Below are 24132 nucleotides of genomic sequence, written 5' to 3' on the forward strand. Positions count from 1 at the left end.
CGGCACTCTGTTTCAGTTCGCTATGAATCTTGTATCGGCGCACATTCCAGTCCTTCAGTAACTGCGTCAAGAATTAGTATTCGGGTAACAATCATTTGACTAACCCCACTCGCACTTCCAAGCAGCCTCGTAGTGACGTGTAAATTATATCTCGCCGCTGCTAAAATTGTTGGTTGCATTTCGTTCATCCACTGCAGTTCTTTTTCTTTGGCGTGTGTAACTCTTCACACTTCCAGTCTCTTGAAATATTTTTATAGTCTTTGCTAAGACATATCACGAGGTCTTGGTACTCCTGGCGTACCTTTCATCATACCATCGCGACATACGACGTGAACGAGAACCAAATCTCCTTTTTACGCTGTCATATGCGTTTCGAACAGGTTCACAAACATTCTGTCTGATAGCTACAACAGTAGAGCACAATCTGATGAGCTTTGTGTGTACACGTAAATACACGAACGGTAGCCGAGCTACGTATTTGCTTACATTTGGTGCAGGACAAACGTTTGTAGGAACTTTTCCCCTGCCAGAGGGACAGTGATTAGCAGCGGTGTTATCTCGTTACTATTTGAAGTTCCACACGTGTTGTGCCGCTAAAGTCCTCTTTGAAGGCTATTACCGTGTCACAAAAATAAGTACACTGGCAGAAAAAGTTGCAACACTCAAGGACAAGGTTATTTTATTAACAAGTGATATGACAGGTAGTCCATCATTTTAGGAGTATACGATAACAAATTCAGACACAGTAAAGGGTGTCCAAACACTAGCGTCAATACACAGTGTACCCTCCTCTGGCGTCAACGCAGGCGTGTATTGTCACATGCAACTTATCATAAAAGCGCCGAACAGTATCCTGCGATAGATTGTCCCAAGCATCGTCCGCCTTTTGTTGCAAATTGGCGCCGGCTGCTGTGGCCGAGCGGTTCTAGGCGCTTCAGTCCGGAATCGCGCTGCTGCTACGTCGCAGGTTCGTATCCTGTTCCGGGCATGGATGTGTGTGATGTCCTTAGGTTACTTAAGTTTAAGTAGTTCTAAGTCTAGGGGGACTGATGACCTCTAAGTCCCACAGTGCTTGGAGCCATTTGAATTTGCAAATCGGCGATGGCTCTTGCAGGCTTTGGAGATGGAGTAAATTCCCGTTCCATCATGTCTCATACGTGTCCACTTGGCGAGAGATCTGGTGATCTTGCTGACCGGGGCAGTTGACTTAGGTCACGAAGAGCACGTTGTGTTGCAGCAGACGCATGTGGACGTGCGGTATCCTGCTGAAAGAGCACTTCGCCCTTCTCTTGCAAAAATGGCAATGCCACGGGTATAACAACGTACAATGTAGCGGATGCTGACTACTTTTCCCTGTAGGTATACCAAATGTGAGCGCGAGATGCAACTGATGGCCCCACAAACTATGAAGCATGGGACAGGGCCTGCGTGTAGTGGGCGACTGTACTCGGGGACAGACAGCTCACCAGGTCTACGCCTACAGCTGAAACCTATGCTCATCATTGATGGCAGCAAAGCTCCATTCCACACTCCAGTCGACTCTTTCACGATACCAGAGTAGCCAAGCTTGGTGGTGTCGCGGTGTCAATGGTAGCCTGCCAGAGGCAACGTGATCTTAGTCTAGTGCAAGCAGACGGTTCCAAATGGACCCTGCTGACAGCAGCTGCAACTTGTGACAGGATATCATCCCTGGATGATATTTGGTCAGCCATCGCAGCTCGCATGATGCGTCGATCTTGACGCTCGCGTGTATAATACTACGCGGACGCCTGGAATCTCGTCTACAGGTGTGGCAATGTTCCAGAGACCATTGCTGAAAGCAGCAACACACCGCTGATACACTGTGCCCAACACGTGCAGCAATCCGTCGATACCTCCGCCCATCTTTCAGCAGGCCCACAATGACACCCCATTCAAACGGTTGAAGCTTTTCAATTTGAGTACGTACTCGCTGGTGGAGCATTGTCTTCCCCTAGAATGAATGCTCCATAGACTGTTCACCTCTAAACATGGTGCAGTAGAGAAACAGAGGGTGCACAGGTAGGCCTCCTGAGAGCCATCTGATCGCAGATGACGGTGTCATATGAATCACTAACACTACAGCCCCACAGTATGTGCATTTTACACCCACGGCCACTGTACATAGTGCTTGATAGCGTTGTATTTTCTTCCGGGAGAGCATATTGTTCTCGTACTGCCAAGTTGTTGGTAAATTGCATGCGATTTTGTAATCACTGAAATAACATCACACACACTCTCACCCCGTGAAGTTTCATTTCGTTTGCTCCTCTCCTGTTTGGTGCTCCACTGTTTTCGTCAATCAATGTAATTCGCGGTTTGCTGTAAACATTCCTGTACCTCCGCGAACTTCCTCGAAGAGCAGAAGTGTGAGTACTGACGCAGAGAACGAACCCATTATCAAGCTCTCAAATACTTTTTCAGTCTTCTAGTTTACTATGATTGATTGTAAGAGCAAGGAGAAAATTTCTCAACCTGCAGGGTTTTGTAGACCAAAAATGTACGTATTTCTCGATGTAGTCCATGTGACCAAGAGGCTTTGAAGAGCACCACTGCAAAGATTGTCGAAACATCGGTTTTAACAGTGGTTTTAATCACAAAATAAAGTGACCTAATGCCCAAAAGGTTTTTCTTCAATTTGACATTGGTTGTGCAAATCTTCGCACATACATGAAAAGATGTCGCCGACGTACACATTATGTTTGGTAGTAAAAGAACGACTAATTTAGCAGTTGTCTCTTAATATGAAGCCAGTGTTATGATTGTGAATTTTATCAATGGGAGTGAGGGCCTGAATTAAGAGCTTAATTATGCTCATCAAATAGTTAAAATGCAAGTGCAGCATATACATCAAATTATAAATGGGTCTGAAATGGCAGCAAAGAGTGTATAGAAACATTGTAGCATTGATAAAATATCTACTAACAATGTCGTCCATTTACAAATAAAGCTGCAGTTAAGTATCCCTTCAAAAATTCATTCAAGATTGAAAAGAGGAATAGAAAAAATAAGCTATATGTGAAAGAGCACATAACACCAGTAGAAACGACGACAGACAACCTGGGCAGGTAAACTTGTCGTTCCATGGTTTCGGTGCAAGACATTATTCTGGGCGTGTATTCTGATTCTCGTAATCAGTGAACTCAGAATATTACTTATGTGTGGGTACTCAGTAAAAACTTCATCCGTCGTGGAACCTACCTGTAGGTTCACCATGAGAGACCTCTAACGAACCAAGCCTGGTGGAAGGAATAAACATAAAGAGTTTAACGTCCCGTCGCCAGCGAGGTCATAAGAGAAGCAGCACAAGTTCGGTATAGGAAAGGATGGGGAAGGAAATCGACTGTGACATTTCAAAAAATCCATCCCGGTATTTGCCTTAAGCGATTTAAGGAAATCACGGAAAACCTAAATTCGGATGTCCATACGGGGATTCGAAGCGTCGTCCTTGCTAACGCGCGTTAACCACGCGTTAACTGGTAAACAAGCCTGGTAGATGCGTGTCGTCACATCCATACGAAATGACCAGAGAGAAGATGAATCCTCTTGTTGTGTTGTATTAATATCTCCGCGTTCAGCAAATAAACACGAAAAAACGAAGTTGACTGTATTTCTCGAAGGCTCTGAAAAACAAGTTAACAGTCCGCTGCGGACGAAGAGAGCGGAATGTATGCGTGAGGTGTGCTTTCTTGTGTGAATGTACTTATGTTTTCTTTTCTTTTCTGAAGAAGCCTTTGGTCGAAAGTTCAGTGTGTAACTCGCAGGTTCGAATCCTGCCTCGGGCATGGATGTGTGTGATGTCCTTAGGTTAGTTAGGTTTAAGTAGTTCTAAGTTCTAGGGGACTGATGACCACAACAGTTGAGTCCCATAGTGCTCAGAGCCATTTGAACCATTTTTTCAGTGTGTAACAGTGTTTTCGTTGTGCCTGTCTGCAACTCAATAAATCGTCAATTTAATTATACCGCAAACACTGTTTTCCTCATTTGTCACTTTTCCTCTGTCATTGAACGTCATTGTGAGCAGTGGTTCTCTTTCTACACCATTTTAAAACATAAACTTTAACTATGTGTTTCAAATAATAAATACGTCTTTTGGGTGTAAAACTACAAGCGCAATGAGTTAGCTACGTATTTGCGTCGAGAAGAGCAGGAAAACCAATCCCGTAGTGTTCGAATGCAGCATCAATAGCGTGCTGTTTGACAGGGTCACGTAGATTAAATATCGGCGTGTAAAGTTGCAAAGTGATCAGGAATGGAATGTCCATATAACGATTGTAGTAGAGAAGACGAATGGTCGACTTCAGTTTATTGAGAGAATTTTAGGAAAATGTGGTTCATCTGTAAAAAAGACCGCATATAGGACAATAGTGCGACCCATTATTAAGTACTGCTCGGGTTAGATTAAAGGAAGTCATCGAAATAATTCAGAGGCGGGGTGCTAGATTTAACCGAGCTAGGTGGCGCAGTGGATGGCATTGTATTGTATTGCATGTGAACCGGAGACCTAGAAACGACGGAGAGGCTCCGTCCCCGCCGCAGCCACAGTGGTCCACAACCCCATAACGATTACCGCAGTCCACTTCACCCCTCCGCCGCCCCACACCGAACCCAGGGTTATTGTGCGGTTCGGACCTCGGTGGACCTTCCAGAGAACGTCTCACACCAGACGAGTGTAACCCCTATGTTTGCATGGTAGAGTAACGGTGGAGAACTTGTTTGCGCAGCAGTCGCCGACATAGTGTAACTGAGGCGGTATAAGGGGAAGCAGCCCGCATTCGCCGAGGCAGATGGAAAACCGCCTAAAACCATCCACAGACTGGCCGGTTCACCGCACCTCGACACAAATCCGCCGGGTGGATTCGTGCCGGGGACCAGGCGCTCGTGGATGGCAGACTGGATTCGAATTCTGTAGGACGACGGTACAAAGCCGCGTCCAGCCATCCAGACTTAAGTTTTCCGTGATTTCCCTAAAACGCTTTTCCGCGATTTCCCTAAACCGCTCCAGGCAAATGCCGGGATGGTTCCTTTGTAAGGGCACTGTCGATTTCCTTCGCCATCCTCGAATTCTTGACACAATCCGAGCTTGTGCGCCGTCTCTAGTAACCTCGACGTCGACGGGACTTTAAACCAAACCTCCTTCCCTTACTAGATTTGTTAACGGTAGGTTCGAAAAACACGCAAGTATTACGGAGAAGGTTCGAGAACTCAAATGGTAATCCCTGGAGGAAAGACGACGTTCTTTTGGAGGAACGGTATTTAGAAAATTTGGAGAACCACCATTTGAAGTTGAGTGCCGGACAGTTCTACTGCCACCAGCGTACATTTCGCGTAAGAGTCACGAAGATAAGATACGAGAAACTAGGGCTCGTGCGGAGGCATTTACGCAATCGTTTTTCCCTCACTCTATTTGCGAGCAGAACAAGGAAGGAAATGACTAGTAGTGCTACAGTATACTCTCTGACAGTACCGTACGGTGGTCTGCGCAGTACGTGTGCAGATGTACAGTTCTTGTGCAGTGTTTTTTATTGCACTGTGTCGTTACCGATGGTTACCAAGGAGTAACCATGCAGAGCGAAAGGGTATGGGACTCTTGCCAGGTTGAATTAATAGAAGAGATTCAGAAGATCCAATGACGAGTGACACGTTTCTTCAGGATATCATTTAACAGAAAGATCGTTACTAAGCGCACGGTATTTCGGAGGCGTTGTGCTGCGCGAAGAGGTTTAATACCGACAGCTCACGTTCCAAGAAGAGTCGGGAAACATTTTTACTCTACCCCCCCCCCCCCCCCCCCCCCCCACACACACGCACACAGTTCGCCAAATGACAAGGAGAAAATCATATTAACTAGAGCTTATCAGAAGTTTACAGACAGTCGCCCTTCTCAAGCACTACTGTGTAGACGTAGGTCGAGACACGGTCACAATAACTATCCCCTCACCGGAAGAACACTTTAATGATTTATATTTCATATTTACTGATTTTCCAATTTTTCAACCAATTGCCGGTGAACAGAGCTGCAGAAAAAGTAGACGCAGACGTCATGCCGACACTAGTGATAAAATATCTGAATCTCTCCTTTAGCTCACCGACAAGTGTACTTATATTGTTTTAAAATTTTGGATCTGCTACCAGTGAATACAACAACAGCAGAATGCACATTCTCAGATTTTCGTCACCTGAAGATTTGGCTTATAGGAGAACACGAACTAATGAACTTGCCGTTCTGCATTTCTATTGGGATATTGTCACAGTTATTACTGCGCATCAAATGAAAACCATATGGCCGCGCGGTTAGAGGCGCCATGTCACTGACTGCGCAGCCCCTTCCGCCGGATGTTCGAGTCCTTCCTTGGGCATGGGTGTGTGTGTTCTTCTTAGCATAAGTTAGTTTAAGTAGTGTATATGTCTAGGGACCGATGACCTCTGCATTTTGGTCCCTTAAGAACTCACACACATTTGAAAATTTTGAAAACCTTAAAAGTGAAATAATATTCCTAACCGTTGTACTCTCGATATGCCAGTTGGGAGCAGTTATCCTTCTATTTCGACAAATGATAGACAGTTGGCAGCCTGTTGTTGCACCACAGGAAAGGAAGCTATCAGAACAAAGAAGGCTGTCCCATTGTCTGTTTGCACCGCGTCGGAGCAGCGATCTGTGACAAGCTTTTTGTGTAGTGAAGCTGTTACATCTGTTGAAATGCATCGCAGAATACAAACGCAGCAAGATGATTCGTGTGTGTCCATGCAGCAGGCATACGAGACTTGCAGAAGGGTTTGGAAGACGATCCGCACCGGTCCAGGCACATCTCGTATTGACTAACGAAAACACTGCCGCAGTGGAAGAGCTCGTGAAGGAAAACAGGTTCAGAAAATGGCTCTGAGCACTATGCGACTTAACTTCTGAGGTCATCAGTCGTCTAGAACTTAGAACTAATTAAACCTAACTAACCTAAGGACATCACACACATCCATGTCCGAGGCAGGGTTCGAACCTGCCACCGTAGCTGTCGGTCGAGGAAAACAGGTGTAGTACAGTAAACGAAATAGCCACTGTTTAGGATACTGGTGTTGGTCCAGCACATAACATTGTGCATAATGTGCTTCTATTCAATAAAGTTTCTAGAAGGTGGGTGCCACGTGGGCTGGCTGCCGAACTAAGGGATCGTCCGGTCGGTGTCTGTGAGAAACGTTTGTGTCATTTCAGGTGGAAAATAGTGGATTTATGGATATAACTCTTACAGAAGATGCAAACTGGGTGCACTATCACCAACCTGAAACGAAAGTATGGTGCAGAGAATTACGCCATAGCTCTTCACCACAACCAAACATTTTTGCACAGCCATCTGCAGGATAAGTCATGCTTATAATCTTTTGGACTGCAGAATGAGTAATTTTGGAACATTTCTCGGAAAGGAGATGAGTTAGCGTCATCGTCAGCAGTGGAGTCAACCAATTGGCTAAGGAATCCACAACAACAAACCCGCACAGTTGCTCTTTCTGGGAGATGTACGTAAGTCACTTGTAAATTTTCATTCATTCTGCTGGTTCTACCGTAGCTGCCACGTTGTTCGTCACAGGTCGTCTGCTCCCGGCGGTGGTCTTGCGGTTCTAGGCACTCAGTCCGGAACCGCGAGACTGCTACGGTCGCAGGTTCGAATCCTGCCTCGGGCATGGATGTGTGTGATGTCCTTAGGTTAGTTAGGTTTAAGTAGTTCTAAGTTCTAGGGGACTGATGACCACAGCAGTTGAGTCCCATAGTGCTCAGAGCCACTTGAACCATTTGACTGCTCCCGGTCGTTTTCTGTGTAGGAGTTAATTTCGGCGTCGGTGAATGTTCGCTGATATTCACTGCACTCACAGTATTCACTTCAGCATTATCACGTACAATCGAGTGTTTTATTACAGTGCCCCTGTTTTCTAAACCAGGGAACCCGTGCGAAACTTCCACAGTTTCATAGTTTTGAATAATGAGCGTATCTGCAATAAGTGTAGCCGCCGACATAAGGGTAGTCATTGGTGTAAAAGCCCTACCGCACTGGTGTGCTGCAGAGAGGCCAGACGGAAGCCTGGGACACACTGGAACCTCCCGCATCTGACTGTAGCAGCTCTCCCAGCAGAGTGGCGCAGAGAGAACACAACGGCGGCATACCGTCACTCCCGCACCAGGACGCAAGTAGATCTGCCAAGTGCTACCTGCCTCTAACCAGCGCCCCCTATAAAAGAAAGCCTGTCCACGTAGTGCGTGACGTCACAGCATGGCTACACATGCAGTCTAGCTAGTCTTCAACAGTTTTATGGGACAACCGTGCAGCGCGTTCCGCATCCGTTTACGATTATAGTGAATGGTGTTCCTGCTTTAGTGTACGTGATTTGGTTGTTTACTTTCTGTGCACTAAACGCGATCTGTTTTTCCTTTCCAGTGCAAATGTCGTTGCCTGCCAAATGCCGTTTCGATGCTCTGCGCCGAATTGTAGAGGTAATTACGACGGTGGACCGAAAGTAACTGTGTTTAAATTTCCGGAGGATGAAGCAACGGGGAAGAAACAGTTGTCAAGTATTCGCAGAGATAACTTTACTCCTTCTTCAAGTTCAAGAGTGAGCATTTGTTTTGTTTTTTCTTAAAAGAGGTTAAGTGCGGTAACAAAGAATAGGCACTTACGCAGTGTGGAAGATCAGCGACATTTTGACTAACATATAAGATCTTAACTGCATAAGTGCCGAAGAAAACGGTGTTTCGTTTTCTTGTCCTGGCAATTCTACAGTTTAGCTGGTTTAGGTTGTATGAATTCTTTATTTTGCAGGTTCAAGCAGTATAGCCTAAGCACATTCATACTTAAGTAGTTAAATATCTCAGTATATCTTTATACTTACTGTTTGTTGTTAGGGATAAAAGTCGGTTTATGATTAAGAACATGCACATAAGACACAGACGAGTTTCGATGTATTCTGGTTTAGTATTTAGTTCTATTTTTTTCTGCTGTAAAAGTCTTCAGGAAGTTGCTTGTCCAAAATCAAAGGAATGTGGTATACCCAAAAATTGAAAATTAAGTAAAAACTGTGTCTCAGTCGCTTGTTTTTAATAAATTATTGATAGGAATTTGAAGTTCAATGCAAGGAATGTTACTGTTCCTGCTTATAGTAAGCTTCCGACTTTATAATGCGCGAATAAATATTTTGCTTTAAAACCATAGAAAAGAGAAATGAATGAGTACATGAACGGATCAATAGGCTATCAGAAAATGCAAAGGGAGAAACTGTGAAAACATGCACAAAAAAAATACTTGTGTATTTTACAAATTCTTACTTTCTGGGTCTGGAATTTCAGATAAATGCCAGTGGCCTACACTGCTGTCTTATAGATACACAACTAAAGTATTGTGTGCTCATGTTTAGCCTAATGGGTAGCACATAACTGGCACTGTATTAGCTTCATTATATTGTCAGTTTTTATGTCAGTTATGAACTGATATATCGGCTAGGGAATAGCAGCTGAAATACAAAAGCAAGTGTCTATCTCATAAAAAGCACTACCATTAAGTATTTCATAGTTGTACAGGATAACAGTCTGAGAATTACTTTGAATTATTCTTTTACTCTGTTTCACAGTTGCTTCTATGGACCGCACCTGTGTGAGTTTGGTGTCGTCATGCTTTTGTGTATCCGAGGGTTTTGTTTACGAATTTTCGTCGTCCGGATCCCTTTACAGTCTACTGCTGTAGCCAAACGGACTGCGAGCGCCGGCACCAGACTATGTGCGTGACGTCACTGAGCGGGCGCGCAGGCTTTCCTCTATAGGGGGTGCTGCTATAACCCGTAACCAGTTTTATCCGCCCACGTGAGCGCTATGGATAGTTTTGACAACGAAACTTCTACGTGTGAGATTCAGACGAGATCAGCAACTTGGGACACTCCATCGCAGAATTATTCAAAACGCAAAGTGGAAAAAAAAGTGTTGGGAATTACGAGGGTCATAAGTGAAGCACGGTTCGAATAACAAACCTATCCACATTACAGTCGCGTTCAAACTACTTACAATAACGCACTTTCTGGACTCTGGCTGGCTGGAGATCGTGGAAATTATCGATCCTTAATTTCCACGCACCCTGTTACTGATGCTCCACTCTAACCACAAGAACTTTACACCACAGACAAAGCATGTTCACTATCTGAGCTATATAAGTTTACTCTGAGATGAAGTGGTTTTGGCGCAGGAGAGGAATTCATGGTGGGCCGCATCAAAACAATCAGAAGACTGTTGACTCAAAGAAACAAAAAAAAACGAAAAAAACGAAAAAACAGTTTTCCTCGAAACCTACTTCCAGACCGAAACAGCACAACTACGTCTCTTGCTGCAGCAAGTGATGCTAATGGGCCACATGCATCAGACATGCTAGAATTATTTTAAGAAAAAAAGATGTGTAAACAAAGGAGGCAACCTTCCGTTTTCTTGTCTAAAACATTTCTCAACATAATTTAAGTTTATTATAAAATACACTACTCGTCATTAAAATTGCTACACCACGAGGATGACGTGCTACAGACGCAAAATTTAACCGACATGAAGAAGATGTTGTAATATGCCAATGACTAGCTTTTCAGAGCATTCATACAAGGTTGGCGCCGCCGATGGCGACACCTACGACGTGCTGACATGAGGAAAGTTTCCAACCGATTTCTCATAGACAAACAGCAGTTGACTGGCGTTGCCAGGTGGAACGTTGTTGTGATGGCTCGTGTAAGGAGGAGAACGTGGTGTTATAGTCGACGCACGAGGGACGGGACACAGCATCTCCGAGGTAGCTTACGACCATTTCACGAGTGTACCGTAAATATCAGGAATCCGGTAAAACATCACATCTCCGACATCGCTGCGGCGGAAGAAGATCCTGCAAGAATGGCACAAACGATGACTGAAGAAAATCGTCCAACGTGATAGAAGTGCAATCCTTCCGAAAATTGCTCCACATTTCAATGCTGGGCCACTAACAAATGTCATCGTTCTAACCATACGACGAAACATCATCGATATGGGCTTATAAATACAAAGGACCAGTCGTGTACCCTTGATGACCCCACGACACAAAGCTTTACGCTTCGCTTGGGTCCGTCAACACCGACATTGGATTGTTGATCACTAGAAACATGTTGCCTGGCCGGACGAGTCCTGTTTGAAATTGTATCGAACGGATGGAATGGACCCTGTATGTCAGCAGGGGACTATTCAAGCTGGTGAAGACTCTGTAATTGCGTGTGGGGCTTACGCAGTTGGAGTGGATATGGGACCCCTGATACGCCTAGATACAAACTCTGACAGGTGACACGTACTTAAGAAACCTGTCTGATTACCTGTATCCATTCATGTCCATTGTGCACTCCGACGGACTTCAGAAATTCCTGCAGCGCTATGCGACACCCCACATGTCCAGAATTGCTACAGAGTGGTCCCAGGAACACTCTTCTGAGTTTAAACACTTCCGCTAGTCACCAAACTTCCCAGGCTTGAATATTTTTGAGCATATCTGTGATGCCTTGTAACGTGCTGTCCAGAAGAGATCTTCACTCCCTCGTACTCTTATGGATTTATGGACAACCCTGCAGGATTCATGGTGTCACCTCCACCACTTCTTCAGACATTAATCGAGTCCATGCCACGTCGTGTTGCGGCACTTCTGTGTGCTCGCAGGGGCCCTACACGATATTAGGCAGGTATACTGGTTTCTTTGGCTCTTCAGTGTATTTCGATGCACGCAGATTTGAACAAAATTCCTTACGAAGCATTACAATACCTCAGTGTAAATGATATTTGCCGTAAGAATGTAAGCTTCGCGTACTTTTTTTCATTTACTTTAAGGGATACAAAAACGTTGGTTGATTTAGTTACCCTGAAAAGGCATCATACACTTGTTCGTGAGTAAAGACGGGATTTCCTAAACACAATCCTGCTCTATGAAGCGTTTGTGGTGGTGGTGGTGGTGGTTAGTGTTTAACGTCCCGTCGACAACGAGGTCATTAGAGACGGAGCGCAAGCTCGGGGTAGGGAAGGACTGGGAAGGAAATCGGCAGTGCCCTTTCAAGGGAACCATCCCGGCATTTGCCTGAAACGATTTAGGGAAATCACGGAAAACCTAAATCAGGATGGCCGGAGACGGGATTGAACCGTCGTCCTCCCGAATGCGAGTCCAGTGTGCTAACCACTGCGCCACCTCGGTCGGTGAAGCGTTTGTCCCTACGATTTGTTAATAGTGATCACAAATGCAATTTCAGTGGGTGACTATCTTCCCGACAATTGAAAAGCATGTTTGGATCAGATGTGTGTAAGTTCATTCGTGGTGTTACCGCAGTTTTCCCAGTATCATTTATCCGAGAATTAATTGTGAATTCAATGAGTTTTGTTCTTATAAGTACGTTAAGCGGCAGTAGCAATAGGGGAATCACAATTCAAGGCGAAAATGTCGTTTCGGAAAGTATATTCGTTGATGAAAGTCAGCTTGTACGACGGGCAGAGATAATGGACTACCGCAGTGGTCACAGTTATTATCTATGAGTATGCTGATTACACATTATCCATGTAATAAGTACTATAAAACAAATAGAACTGTATTTCTAATAAGACAATACGTAAAGGGAATCTCTTATTCGTGATTAATAAGTTAGCTTCGTAAAATATTGGTATGAAGCTGGGCATCCATGACTCAAATTTGCCCGTGATAGTTAATAGTCTCTTCAGTGAAAAAATTTGCCACAAATAGTAAGAGTTACCGCGGAATCGGTATGTAATGTCAGAATCCGGTTCAAAAACCTCTCTAATGATATCTCATTCATCCCTGTGCGATAAGTATATGTTGATAAAAATGAATGTTGACTTTAAAAAAATATGTTTACCTTATTTGCCACTTCGTTCACCAGTTGCCATTTGTCTTTGACTCTAACAATGTTACTTAGCGCACCAATATCCGTTATTTGATTCTGCAAGTATTCGTAGGCGAGGAACTCTAGTACGATATGGTCTGCTGTAGCAACGTCCCCACATGCACACATATTTGTCGGACATTTCTCTATATTATATAAATATTCTAGGTATGCTCCATGGCCAGTCAGGCAGCGAATCACGCCTCTAGATGGATTTACATGCAGTATAAGCACCCTCTGCTGACTATTTGGAAATATACCATACACTTTGCGACCTGTTGTGGCGCTGTCCCGTCTCTTTGCCACACAAGCGCTTTCTATAATTTTAGATCTAGTCTGATTCTTAATTCCTTGCCCATAATATCTCTCACCTGCGAAAGGTTCCCTTTACGGAGTCAGCAGAGAGAGCCTCTGTACCTTACAGTAGTATCTGTTGGGCACATGCCTACTATGGCTAATAGTCCCTCCACCTATGTTGTCCTAAAGGATCTTCTGTGAGATTGAACAACATACACTTCTGTGTATGCCATTGGATTTAACGAATGTACAGTGAGAAAAATGATTACGGGTGTCATTATAATCTGAAGGAATTTATCGCCGTGGATAAAATTGTAAGAAAAACTGTTTAATCTTGAAAGGATTTATAATTACAGTTATACACAACTGGCCATTAAAATTGCTACACCACGAAGATGACGTGCTACAGACGCGAAATTTAACCGACAGGAAGAAGATGCTGTGATATACAAATGATTCGCTTTTCAGAGCAATCACACTAGGTTGGCGCCGATGGCGACACTTACAACGTGCTGACATGAGGAAAGTTTCCAACCGATTTCTCATACACAAACACCAGTTGACCTGCGTTGCCTGATGAAACGTTGTTGTGATGCCTCGTGTAAGGAGGAGAAATGCGTGCCACCACGTTTCTAACTTTGATAAAGGTCGGATTGTAGCCTATCGACATTGCTGCTCGCGTTGGTCGAGATCCAATCACTTAGCAGGATATGAAATCTGTGGGTTCAGGAGGGTAATACGGAACGCCGTGCTGGATCCCAATGGCCTCGTATCACTAGCAGTCGAGATGACAGGCATCTTATCCGCATGGCTGTAACGCATCGTGCAGCCACGTCTCGATCCCCGAGTCAACAGATGGAGACGTTTGCAAGACAACAACCGTCTGCACGAACAGTTCGACGACGTTTGCAGCAGCATGGACTATCAGCTCGGAGACCATGGCTGCGGTTACCCTTGACACTGCATCACAGACAGGAGCGCCTGCGATGGTGTATTCAACGACGAACCTGGGTGCACGAATGGCAAAGCGTCATTTTTTCGGATGAATACAGGTTCTGTTTACAGTATCATTATGGACGCATCCGTGTTTGGCGACATCGCGGTGAACGCACATTGGAAGCGTGTATTCGCCATGGCCATACTGGCGTATCACCCGACCTGATGGTATGGGGTGTCATTGGTTACACGTCTCGGTCACCTCTTGTTCGCATTGAAGGCACTTTCAACAGTGGACGTTACATTTCAGATGTGTTACGACCCGTGGCTCTACCCTCAATTCGATCCCTGAGAAACCCTACATTTCATCAGGATAATGTACAACCGCATGTTGCAGGTCCTGTACGGGCCTTTCTGGATACAGGAAATGTTCGACTGATGCCCTGGCCAGCACATTCTCCAGATTGCTCACCAACTGAAAACGTCTGGTCAATGGTGGCCGAGCAACTGGCTCGTCACAATACGCCAGTCACTACTCTTGATGAACTGTGGTATCGTGTTGAAGCTGCATGGGCAGCTGTTCCTGTGCATGCCATCCAAGTTCTGTTTGACTCAATGCCCAGGCATATCAAGGCCGTTATTACGGCCAGAGGTGGTTGTTCTGGGTACTGATTTCTCAGGATCTATCCATACAAATTGCATGAAAATGTAATCACATGTCAGTTCTAGCATAATATATTTGTCCAATGAATACCCGATTATTATCTGCAGTTCTTCTTGATGTAGCAATTTTAATGGCCAGTAGTGTATATAACGTCCTGTAGCTACGAAAAAATACAACGCACACTACATTCTAGGTGACAGGTATCGAAATTTTAAATAATAATAGATAGATAAATGTATGCACATTCTCTCGGCTTCCTTGGCACTACTTCCATACTGCATTATACACTAGATGCATGTCTGGAAGTTCCTGTAACGAGTGGCTCCTCACTTTCGGTAACGAGGCGTAAACTGCAAACAGTGTGAAATATAGCGTGGACGCATCGAGTATTATTTTCCAAGTAGCACTACCGTCGTAAATCCAGCGTGTACAGTTGACCAAGATGTGCCTTGCACGCATGGCTCATTCAAGACTTAATACCGCCGAAAATAATCACTTCCGACCAATGTTTTCTTACGTCAAAATATTCCATTTGGCATCCTCTTCAGTCACAACGTTTACGTGATCTCCCAAACTCAATTTTCCATTCACCAATATCTTAACTCCGCTTGTGACCTGTCATGTACATACTTCAATTTACATTCTGCAAAGGCAGTTTTGGGTCCCGGATCCCAACTTTCACAATCTGTTTTCAGCTCTATGCACACACACTACTAAATTTGTGTCGCTAATGGGTTATCAAGTTGCTTCTTGCTTTTAAAAATCTTATTTAATGTGGACGAAGTGATTTACTGTGGAGTGGAGGAAATGTAGTATCGTTAGACTTACCAGCGAATTTATTAACTGACAAAACAAATAAAAATATTTTTTTTTCTTTATGGGGCGGAACGCATTTAATGGCACATGTTCTGTCAGCGGTCGGGGACAAAATATTCGTTAATTCTGTGTATATGATCAAGAATTTGTGTACTCACGAAGGAGTTTCTCTAGTCATTTAAAGTCTCGAAAATCGCTGAGTGTAATAATATTTAAGCAGTTAACGCTTCGCACTTTAACCAAAATGCAAGTAGTCTAGGTGGGTGTAATAAAACGGTTTCTCATACATTAACTGCCGTAAATAAGGTTTTGAAACATGTTTCTCTTGAAGACGCCTCTCACGTCGTCCTCAAGAGTTCACTGACGTTAATAATAAAATCATACTCTCTCTTTATTAAAAAAAATTACGAAAAGTATTGATAACACTTTGTCGTGTTGACGAAATGGAAGTACCTGGTTTACAGGCACCATTCAAGTAAAATAACTGACGCGCAGAAAAACTGTTTTGATCGGGCTAGCGAAACAAGCCCTCGCTTTACATATAAGCAAGACAGCGAGATAAGGTTTCCGAAATCGGTTTCCGTCTTCCACAAATTGAGCTGCGTGCGAACGTGGCCTTGCGCGGATATAAGAATGATATCATACGGATTATGAGAGCCCACCTACCGAAACGATATTTTACTGGAAGTGTTTGTATTTTTACATATATTAACATCCAAACATTTCAGCTATCTTTCGGAGAAAAAATGAGCATGAAACTAGGAGTGTAGAAAATAGCAAAAACTACTAACAAATTTGAAACAGGACACTTTTCAATTGCTTTCCTGAGGTCTAGTTCATGTGAACAGGTTTGTGGCCTGGCTTTCTGTAGGAACATTTCAGACAGGAAAAGATGCCCACTGGCAGACTAACCACATCTGCTGACAATAAAAACCCGACACGTTCATGAGTCGGCAGGTGGAACCGGAAAACCAAAAGAAGTTGACTAAGGTAAGAGAGAAGGGGAAAAACGCTCGACTAGGAAAATAATAACAGAATGACTAACTTTTCTGAATGTAGGCGAACACTACTGAAAAAAAGAGTATTCCGTCTGTTTGCATGTTGGTAAAGCCATAAACTGCACATTTGTGTTCATAATCTTAGTGTTAAGTAAAACGCTGATCTGGCGAGCGCACATGTCAATATCATACCGTATAAATTATGTTGTCAAAGTTGTGAAAGTTTGTTGCTATTATAGTTCTTAAATCATTTTCATGATACGGGTATTTCCCAAATTTTTGCACGAATGTTATTCAGGTGATGTGCTTCTATGAACTGCAGTTTCTTGAAAATTATGCTAAATCGAAGAACTAACACTGCTGTAGAAGGCCTAAGTCGAAAAAAGGCCCAGGAAGTAGACGACATTCCTTCAGAAATACTGATAGCCTTGGGAGAGCCCAAAACTCTTCAATCTAGTGCGCAAGATGTATGATACAGGCGAAATGCCTTCAGACGTCAAGAAGAATGTAATAATTCCAGTCCCAAAGAATTCACCTGCTGACAGTGTGAACATTATCAAACTGTTAGTTTAATAAGTTAGGGTTACAAAATTCTAACACGAATTCTTTACAGAAGAACGGAAAAACTAGTAGAAGCAGACCTCGGGGAAGATTAGTTTGGATTCCGGAGAAATATTGGAACACGCGAGACAATACTGACCGACGACTTACCTCAGAAGATAGTTTAAGCAAAGGCAAACCTACGCTTATAGCTTTTGTGGACTTGGAGAAAGCTTATCACAATGTTCGCCGGGACACTCTCTTTGAACTTCTGAAGGTGGTAGGGCTAAAATACAGGGAGCGAAAGGCTATTTAAACTTGTACAGAAACCAGACAGCAGTTATAAGAATCGAGGAGCATGAAAAGTAAGCTGTGGTTGAGAGGGGAGTGAGACAGGGTTGTAGCCTACCCCGATGTTATTCAATCTGTGCTCTGAGCAAGCGGTGAAGGAAACCAAAGAAAAATTTGGTGTAGGAATTAAAGTCCAGCAGCCGCGTGGTTCCGGACTGAAGCGCCTAGAATCGCTCGGCCACCACGGCCGGCCACTGGGGAAGGGGGAAGGGGGAGGCGGCGGCAGGAGGGGGGGGGGGGGCGGGGACAAACCGTGGTATCTGCCCCTGGCGACAATTTCAGGGGGCGCCAAATTCATATTCTTGAAGGAAAAAAAAAACCTGGTTTCACTAGCATCCACTGCAAGCTGGCCTATCCAGTCGCAGTTGGTTTCTGAACATTTTTGAATGTATGCATAGTGTACTTGACGTCTCTGCCAGGGGAATACCCGTCGCATCTAGAAATATAAACTTTTCCCGCAGACAAAAGGGGACTGGCTATACGAGCTGTGCCGAATAAACCCGAACGGGTGAATGTCAATCGCTGTTTGTTTATGTGGTTGATTGAGTGTGCGAATGATCAGCGTTGTAATAATTATTAGCGAAATCCATAGATTCAGACTGCCAGAGTCGAAATAAATGACTAACAGGAATATCAGGTAAGAAAGATTACATAGTATTTTCTCTGTGTATCCAAGAGAAAGAAATTTTGACAGGAAGTTTTGCCAAAACGCTACGCTACTAGGGACCAGTTGTACAGTCCCCGGTTAGCAGTCGCTTAAGTTCTATTCTCGGAATTCCGCGAAAACGCGTTTTACAAACACGTAATGATGCCTAACCGGCGAAAATACGCGGGATTACTGAACCGTGTTTCTGACAGGGTTAGTGAAGTTATCCGGTGAATAGGTTTTGTTACTGGGAGGAATAATTACAGCATTAGTGATGACAAGTTTGGTTGCTAGAACGAGGAAGGAGATGGAAAGAGGGGACATCACACAAATTATTTGGAAGAATATGAAGATTCCAAATTTATACAAAAATTTCGCACTTCAATTTTTCGGTATCATGCTTGAGAAACTGGAGCGTATGAATGAAATGTAAAACTGTTTCCTAACATAAAAATGTTTGCTTCTACTAGGCCTCATAGGAATTTCATATTGGTACTTCGTGAATCATATCCTGTCATATTGTTTATATAAACAAGGTAGATAAAAATGATCATGTGTACCGAAACAGCATCGCTTATTTGACGCGTTTTACAAATGCAGCAATACTAGAAAGGCCTATTTCGTTTTATCTAGCAGACAGTGACAAAATAGACGTAATTATATCGAGAAACCACACAAATCTTGGGTACTATTCGTATTAACAGCTTTTTGAGTATTAGACGACACTTTGATTTTTTAATGTAGCAGAACATTTGACGAATTTTGATGAGGTAAAAGATTCTTTCGTAGAAAGGAAAGCACTCCGTATAAGGCTGTAGCAAGATTGGAGAGAAAAAAATGCTGGGACCTAAGGATTGAGAAATTTGTACTGACTTGATTGTTTCTTTTCTTAACTGTTTTATGTTTCCTGTATTTAGTTTTATATAATTTTACCTCCCCCCATGAACCATGGACCTTGCCGTTGGAGGGGAGGCTTGCGTGCCTCAACGATACAGATGACCGTACTGCAGGTGCAACGACACGGAGGGGTATCTGTTGAGAGGCCAGACAAACGTGTGGTTCCTGAAGAGGGGCAGCAGCCTATTCAGTAGTTGCAGGGGCAACAGTCTGGATGATTGACTGATCTGGCCTTGTAACATTAACCAAAACGGCCTTGCTGTTGTGGTACTGCGAACGGCTGAAAGCAAGGAGAAACTACAGCCGTAATTTTTCCCGAGGGGATACAGCTTTACTGTAAGGTTAAATGATGATGGTGTCCACTTCGGTAAAATATTCCGGAGGTAAAATAGTCCCCCATTCGAATCTCCGGGCGGGGACTACTCAAGAGGACGTCGTTATCAGGAGAAAGAAAACTGGGATTCTACGGATTGGAGCGTGGAATGTCAGATCCCTTAATCGGGCAGGTAAGTTAGAAAATTTAAAAAGGGAAATGGATAGGTTAAAGTTAGATATAGTGGGAATTAGTGAAGTTCGATGGCAGGACGAACAAGACTTTTGGTCAGGTGAATACAGGGTTATAAATTCAAAATCAAATAGTGGTAATGCAGGAGTAGGTTTAATAATGAATAGGAAATTAGGAATGCGGGTAAGCTACTACAAACAGCATAGTGAACACATTATTGTGGCCAAAATAGATACGAAGCCCACGCCTACCACAGTAGTACAAGTTTATATGCTAACTAGCTCTGCAGATGATGAAGAAATTGAAGAAATGTATGATGAGATAAAAGAAATTATTCAGGTAGTGAAGGGAGACGAAAATTTAATCGTCGTGGGTGACTGGAATTTGACAGTAGGGAAAGGAAGAGAAGGAAACATAGTAGGTGAATGTGGATTGGACCTAAGAAATGAAAGAGGAAGCCATCTGTTAGAATTTTGCACAGAGCATAACTTAATCATAGCTAACACTTGGTTCAAGAATCATAAAAGAAGGTTGTATACATGGAAAAATCCTGGAGATACTAAAAGGTATCAGATAGATTATATAATGGTAAGACACAGATTCAGGAACCAGGTTTTAAATTGTAGGACATTTCCAGGGGCAGATGTGAACTCTGACCACAATCTATTGGTTATGAACTTTAGATTGAAACTGAAGAAGTTGCAAAAAGATGGGAATTTAAGGAGATGGGACCTGGATAAACTGACTTAACCAGAGGTTGTACAGAGTTTCAGGGAGAGCATAAGGGAGCAATTGACAGGAATGGGAGAAAGAAATACAGAATGGTGGAAAGAAATACAGTAGAAGACGAATGGGTAGCTCTGAGGGATGAAGTAGTGAAGGCAGCAGAGGATCAAGTAGGTAAAAAGACGAGGGCTAGTAGAAATCCTTGGGTAACAGAAGAAATATTGGATTTAATTGATGAAAGGAGAAAATATAAAAATGCAGTAAATGAAGCAGGCAAAAAGGAACACAAACGTCTCAAAAATGAGATCGACAGGAAGTGCAAAATGGCTAAGCAGGCATGGCTAGAGGACAAATGTTAGGATGTAGAGGCTTATCTCGCTAGGGGTAAGATAGATACTGCCTACAGGAAAATTAAAAAGACCTTTGGAGAAAAGAGTGCCACTTGTATGAATATCAAGAACTCAGATGGAAACCCAGTTCTAACCAAAGGGCGGAAAGCAGAAAGGTGGAAGGGTTATATAGAGGGTCTATACAAGGGCGATGTATTTGAGGACAATATTATGGAAATGGAAGAGGATGTAGATGAAGATGCGATACAGCGTGAAGAGTTTGACACAGCACTGAATGACCTGAGTCGAAACAAGGCCTTGGGAGAGCCAGTCCTAACAAAACTCTACCATCTGGTGAGCAAGATACACGAGACAGGCGAAATACCCTCAGACTTCAAGAAGAATATAATAATTCCAATCCCAAAGAAAGCAGATGCTGACAGATGTGAAAATTACCGAACAATCAGTTTAATAAGCCACAGCTGCAAAATACTAACACGAATTCTTTACAGACGAATGGAAAAACTAGTAGAAGCCGACCTCGGGGAAGATCAGTTTGGATTCCGTAGAAATACTGGAACACATGAGGCAATACTGACCTTACGACTTATCTTAGAAGAAAGATTAAGGAAAGGCAAACCTATGTTTCCAGCATTTGTAGACTTAGAGAAAGCTTTTGACAATGTTGACTGGAATACTCTCTTTCAAATTCTAAAGGTGGCAGGGGTAAAATACAGGGAGCGAAAGGCTATTTACAATTTCTACAGAAACCAGAGGGCAGTTATAAGAGTCGAGGGACATGAAAGGGAAGCAGTGGTTGCGAAGGGAGTAAGACAGGGTTGTAGCCTCTCCCCGATGTTATTCAATCTGTATATTGAGGAAGCAGTAAAGGAAACGAAAAATTCGGAGTAGGTATTAAAATTCATGGAGAAGAAATAAAAACTTTGAGGTACGTCGATGACATGGTAATTGTCAGAGACAACAAAGGACTTGGAAAAGCAGTTGAATGGAATGTACTGTGTCTTGAAAGGAGGATATAAGATGAAAATCAACAAAAGCAAAACGAGGTTAATGGAATGTAGTCGAATTAAGTCTGGTGATGCTGACGGAATTAGATTAGGAAATGAGACACTTAAAGTAGTAAAGGAGTTTTGCTATTTGGGGAGCAAAATAACTGATGATGGTCGAAGTAGAGAGGATATAAAATGTAAACTGGCAATGGCAAGGAAAGCGTTTCTGAAGAAGAGAAATTTGTTAACATCGAGTATAGATTTAAATGTCAGGAAGTCGTTTCTGAAAGTATTTATATGGAGTGTAGCCATGTATGGAAGTGAAACATGGACAACAAATAGTTTGGACAAGAAGAGAATAGAAGCTTTCGAAATGTGGTGTTACAGAAGAATACTGAAGATTAGACGGGTAGATCACGTAACTAATGAGGAGGTATTGAATAGGATTGGGGAGAAGAGGAGTTTGTGGCACATCTTGACTAGAAGAAGGGATCGGTTGGTGGGACATGTCCTGAGGCATTCAAGGGATCACAAATTTAGCATTGGAGGGCAGTGAGGAGAGTAAAAATCGTAGAGGGAGACCAAGAAACGAATACACTAAGCAGATTCAGAAGGATGTAGGTTGCAGTAGGTACTGGGAGATGAAGTAGCTTGCACAGGATAGATTAGCATGGAGAGCTGCATCAAACCAGTCTCAGGACTGAAGACCACAACAACATATTTAATTTTATGTCATGCGGAATAGAAAGTTGTTAGCTAATAGGCAATAAAGAGCGCAAATTTTCTGAAGGTTCTTATTCTCTCAGTCACAAATAATTCCACTCAGTTTTAATTGTGAGATTTTTTAAGGAACGTAGGATGTCAAACTGGCCGACTGGTGCAGGAGAGGCTCCATAGGAGGTATTAATTTCCAATGTCCTGAATATAGGTTCGATGGCTTCCATTACAAAATACAAAGTTTTAATCCCACACAGCGAAATACAGTGACATGCGATAGAAGAATACTGTGGGAAGAGATATGGCGCTGCACTATGGCACACGTAAGACCAAATAACATGTCTTAAATTTCCTCGAACGTATATGTTTTATATGACAAACTTTTCAGGAAGATGTGGGCTACCAAATGAAAATATTATTGAAAAATCGATTTTTTGGTAATTTTTGACGTCCTATCTGAAACGCTTGCTACTGTCAAGTTTTCGCCCCGGTTCGGAAATATCGTAGGCGCGAGGCTGCCCTGGACACGCGCTGTATTGTTTTGAATCCAAAGTTTTGGGACGGCCTGTGTAACTGTCCCCTGCGGGCGAAAGCGATGTCAGGGCTCGGCGCGCAGTGACGCGCCTGTTTTGTTTGGCATGCGGGCACGCGGAATGAGCGCAGTGGAGTAACTCTCTCTCGGTCTGCACAGCTGGCGCGCGCGTCGTGAGGCAGCAACAGCTGTGCCGTTACCTGAAGGACGTCGGTCGAGCCGTACGGCGAGCCGGCCTCCTCGGCGGGGCGCGACACGGTGAAGACTCGCTGCAGCCTCATGGCGGCGCTGCGGACAGGCAGGTGTTGACTGGGGACCGGCTCCGGCACGGACTGGCTGCGCTGGCTCCGTGTTGTGGCGCGGCCGCGGCCCTACGTGACTCAACGCGGAACTGCGCGCGGCGCACCGCCACACACGCCTGCGGAACTCGCCGACCACGTGGTGCGCCACCGAGTCTGCACTGCCCACCCCTGAAGCCCTCTTCATACGGCAAGTGAACGCGAACGTGGAGCTGGACGAGTTTTGTGACGTCACAACGTTGTCATGGAATGGCTAAGGCCCGTATTAACACAGTCTAACATAACAGTCGCGACACTCACTGCTGTAAAAATTGTTACCATTTGACAGATGGAGCGACAATAGCGCTCCAAGCGGCGAGTAGTGTGAACATCAGACGCGTCGTAAGAATAATGCTTGTTTTGCATCCATTTCCTACGTAATTTACGAAATATTTGAGCTATTTTCTTACCTCCAAGGCTTTGTGTAGTATCAGAAGGCATCTATGTTTCTAAAAATGATTGTAAAATAAGCGCACTTAAGGACAAAAACCACGAATCGAGTGGCAAGCTACAACACATTCGTGAAGAAATACTTGTGACGTTGGAGAGAATTGCACCTTACCTCGTTGATATCAAAAGAATGTAAACGCACAGATTCACACGTAAGAAGCACACACATATACTTGTACATGCAAAAGCGATCGACAGCTCATTTATCGTTCTGTAGGCCTACTGTGTTTGCCATTGTCGCCTGTTGCACAAGTACGACGTTCATCTCTATATTATTCTAAGTGGGACAAGCAACTGCCAAATAGTGGGTGAAATATGTTAAAAACATTATAAAGAGCTGATTACATTACATTTCACGCAACATCAAATATTTGAGTAATTTTCAAACAACTGTCAGTGAATAAGGTGCTAACAAAATAATGTCATCACACGAAGGAAGCAAGGAAAATT

At 43.6% G+C, this 24132-nt stretch overlaps 1 protein-coding gene across 1 annotated transcript in view; it reads right to left on the reverse strand.

Annotated features, from left to right (window-relative positions):
- LOC126353877 (phospholipid phosphatase 1-like) overlaps positions 1-23516 on the reverse strand; it is a 727736-nt gene extending 704220 nt beyond the window's left edge. Inside the window, exon 1 of the mRNA XM_050003068.1 lies at positions 23095-23516. Coding sequence (XP_049859025.1) covers positions 23095-23175 — 81 coding nt within the window. The 5' untranslated portion in view covers positions 23176-23516. The remainder of the gene's footprint in view (positions 1-23094) is intronic.
- Between the last annotated feature and the right edge of the window lie 616 nt (positions 23517-24132).

This window comes from Schistocerca gregaria, chromosome 3 (genome assembly GCF_023897955.1).
Source record: "Schistocerca gregaria isolate iqSchGreg1 chromosome 3, iqSchGreg1.2, whole genome shotgun sequence".
NCBI classification, from domain to species: Eukaryota; Metazoa; Arthropoda; class Insecta; order Orthoptera; family Acrididae; genus Schistocerca; species Schistocerca gregaria.